General features: G+C 35.0%; 1 protein-coding gene across 2 annotated transcripts in view; it reads left to right on the top strand.

Moving 5' to 3' along the window:
* LOC106869376 (sestrin-3) overlaps positions 1–4,110 on the top strand; it is a 52,222-nt gene that overhangs the window by 36,078 nt on the left and 12,034 nt on the right. For both annotated transcript variants that reach the window (XM_014915098.2, XM_014915099.2), the window contains exon 2: positions 1,048–1,077. In XM_014915098.2, the coding sequence (XP_014770584.1) occupies positions 1,048–1,077 (30 nt within the window). The remainder of the gene's footprint in view (positions 1–1,047; positions 1,078–4,110) is intronic.

The raw sequence follows: 4,110 nt of genomic DNA, 5'->3' as shown, positions 1-4,110 counted from the left end.
TATATATATATATATATATATATATATATATATATATATATATATCTCACACACACACACACGTACACAAAACATACATATAGTTATGGATATATATGCCTCAGGCGTTGTTTATTACAATCTTTATGAAAGCCGGCTTAATATCTTGGTGAAAAATAGTCCGATTTATCTTGTAGCCTCGCTACATGTTTGTGTTCAAGCGTGCAGTCGGGCCCCAATTAAATTGAACTGTGGTCAAAACGTTCCAGTGGTGCCCATCCTATCTGTTTCTAGACATAGTGCACCCCGAACTATATATTAACCAATGTGTTACCTGTTTTAAAGGTAAAGTGTAGGTTGCTATTTCTAGTTACTCTAGCGACCACATAAAGACTCCTCGTTGAAATTCTCTACATCTGCAGTGTTTAAAGACGAACCCAATCCAAGAAAATGCCGAAAAATATTTGGAGCTGGTCGTCTCTTGTGAGTTCGCTCCTAAAGAGACCCCAAGATCTAATTTAGTGACATTAGAATTGATTGATAGTTATTAATTAATGAAACGTTATGGTACCCTGACCAATCTATCTTCTCTACTTGACCAGTTTGTTGCTCTTTACCTGATAAAATTACCCTGGAGTATATTACCGCAATTCCATAGATCCACTGCTGGGAAATGGATGTTGTCAAGTGTGTCCCTTTGTGTCCTCTTGTCTTGGCTTCTAAACGATTTCAGTCGGAGGAAAAAAAAATTAAATGTTCAAACTGGAGCAATTTGCGACAGCTGCTATAATTATATTACATAATTTTAGATGACCACTTGTCCATCACTATTGTTTTGCTGAGAAGTACAAGTGGCCTACGGCTTTTAATCGTATCTTATTAAACATTCCCATCAAACATCAATACAGAAGCTTGTCTTTATTAAATTGCTTTAGGTTTATAATTTGCTTCACATGTATATATGTATATATATGCATACAAACTATATATATATATATATATATACCCATATATACAATCAGCAGTTGATATATTCTAATTGTTCGGTCTTTTAATTATTGTTCACAGGTTGTACCAGTTGACACAACAAACGAGGAGGTAATTATATACATTTTTTTTATCATTTTCATCTACTTTTCCTTTGTAATTAATATCTCTCCAACTCTACTTTTTCTCGGGTATAGATTTATCACCAATCAACATTTCTATGTTGTATATATAATAGAATGTGGCTAGGGAGAATCTTGAGAAACTACGTACATGTGGTTGTGATATAAGGTTATCAGGGTTCTTTACATCTGGAAAATCCCCACTGAAATCTTCTTTCACTTTTTTCTTTTACATTTCTCTCTCTTTCAGCCTTACCTCTCGCTTCTACCCCTCTTTTTCTTCTTCACCTTTCAGTTTCTCTCCTTCTCTATTCATTTATCCTCTCCTTCCAATCAGCTGTAACTCCTTGTCATTTCTGCTCTGTGCGCTGATTAAATCTTGGCCTGACGAGTAATTAAGAGAGAGATCACTCATCCTCCCCTTCTTCCTGAGTTTAGGTTCCTCGCCTCGGTTAGTTTTGTTTGTGTGCATGAGAAATCAATAACCAAGTCTTCGGTTTTCGTGCTTGTGGCTGATATGGAAGAAAATCAGTTGCATAGGTAGGGTGGGGGAATGTAAAAAGAAAAGGAGAGATTAATAAGAAATATGAAAAGAAATATCTGTGAGAGAGAGAAAGAATATGAGAGGGGAAAGGAAGGATTTTTTGCGAGGTAACAAAAAGGAATATTAGTACAAATATGAGTACATAATAAAGAATAAAAAGGAACAGTGTTGAGTAAATTCTGTATTGGAAGTTAATGTTGGAGAAGGGGGTATAATATTGGTGTCGGAGCGGCGGCAGGGTGCACTGTACCTTCTCTCCTCCCTCTCTCCTCTTTTTGTTCCTTACATCCACTTTCTCTCTCTCTGTGTAGTTGTTAGTCTCTTTCCTCTTCTCGCTCCTGCCCATTACAGTCTCTCTTTCTCTCTCTCCCTCTCTCTCTGCTTTTTATTTTCCAGCTTGGAGATTGCTGTTGTCAGTGCTAAGTATAGCCAAGCGTTCTGATTGGCTGACCAATTCGGTAACTGCATTTTCATTGGTCGCATTCACGTTATATAGCCTGATAGACAAAAGTAAGCAGCAACTCTCCATGCACTCACAGTTTATTATTATTATATTTTACCTTTCTTCTTGTTGCTCTCTCTCTCTCTCTCTCTCTCTCTTTATATTTTCTCTTCTTTACCATTCCTCACTCTCCCCGTCCCTCTCTCTTTACTGAGCAGCAGCACCAAAGAGGGGACGGCTTTGATGCCAAGCTTGGAAATTTCCACAGAGAAAAACTTGATGTGGAATCTTACACGTTCTTCTATTGCCCATATTCTCTCTTTCTCTCTTTGATTTAACATAAATTAAAACGCGAATCATGTTATTATTTTTCTTCTTCTTATAAAATATAATTGATAATCTTAATTGCTTAGGAGTATTTTTGTTAGCTAATCAAATGGAAATTATAGAATTTAATGTGTAAATTTATTTTATAATGCATAAGGGCAAAAAAAGAAAAAGGCTGGGAGGGTTACAGAAAGATTCTGTGGCATTGGCATTTGGTACAATATTCAAACATTTAAGGCGATCTTTCGAAAACGAAATATTGTCACATTTAATTCACTTGCCGTAATTAATTGGGGATTCTTGGTAATTATAAACTCAATAGGATATAGGAGTCCATGGATAATTGTTCTCCCCACCCCTTAGCATATTTAGTTTGATGTCCCTTCGATTGAGTTACCGTGGAACTTTTAATTAAATTTCAGAGCTCCACTTTCGAAGATATAGGTGATGGCTACTATGATAAATTGACGGAAATAAAATCCTGTCCACATCCCTTTTAGCCATTCAGTCATTATCAATGCGAAATTTTACTTTATTTACTGCAATACAAATGGAAATTACTCAAATTACTGAATACTTTATCGTCACTTCCACCTTTCAAACATTGGTCTGCAAAATTCAGAGAATTTAAGTGGGGGGGGTCACCTAACTGTAGTTAACCCCTTTTTTTGTTAACGTCTTAGGGGTTCCCAAACTGTAGTTATACCCGCTCTTGTTACTGCCTTAAAGGAGTCCCCAAACTGTAGTTATGCCCTTGTTAACGTCTGGAAGAATCATCATCAAACTAGTTATGCTCCTTCTTATTAACGTTTTGTATATCTGAAGTGTCATTAAAATGTACCATAACATAGCAGGGTCGATGTAATGTACCTTTCTTAACGTACCGGATAACTAAAATGTATCGTAACGTACCGGGGTTGATTTGTATACAGATATATGTTCGTCCTAAGTACAAACTTTCGGTCAGCATCGAATTCTTCCTTTTATATGGCTCTGTGATCTATAAAATAGGGATCAGTTCTCGTACGGTAGGGGTACAAGGTCAATCCACTCTGCCCTACTCTAATTGAAAACCGATCTTTCATTAAGTTAACTCTTTTTAAAGCTAATTTATTCATTTTATATACAAACGTCATTGTGGTAGATTTTGCATTAATTATTATAATATATGGCCATTGTTAATGCTTTGACACAGTTCTTTTGCTAGTGAACTGATACAGTTGCTGCTGTTTGTTTGCTAGCTTAATTATAGATTTAATAATAATCGATAATATTTTTTTTTCATTTATCTTGATTTATTTAGTAAATTCTCTATAAAACAAAAGGAAACTAGGTTTTATATATTAATGTCATTTGCCTTGTTTCTTATATATTTTTCAAGTAAATTTTTTCAATAATTCTATTGACGCCATTTCTTTGGGATATTATTAATGACCAAAGAATTAAATTGTAATTTTACTGTTAATTTTACACTGGACCTGAAAGGAATTGATAAAGCCATACGTTAGGGGTTACAAAATAGCAAAGATTGAAGACTTGAGAACTGACCCTCTGAAGTATCTTGAACTACATTGTCCAATGTGTTCCTCTTTAAAATAGGAAACAAAGTGGGCTGTGTTTTGAAGGAAATTTGATTGTTATTTCTAGAAGATCAAGCAACTTTGATTGTTATTTCTAGAAGATCAAGCAACTTTGATTGTTATTTCTAG

Source organism: Octopus bimaculoides, chromosome 15 (genome assembly GCF_001194135.2).
Source record: "Octopus bimaculoides isolate UCB-OBI-ISO-001 chromosome 15, ASM119413v2, whole genome shotgun sequence".
In the NCBI taxonomy this organism is placed as follows: Eukaryota; Metazoa; Mollusca; class Cephalopoda; order Octopoda; family Octopodidae; genus Octopus; species Octopus bimaculoides.
Note: the sequence above shows the minus strand (reverse complement) of the source record. Positions and strands in the feature narration are given on the sequence as shown.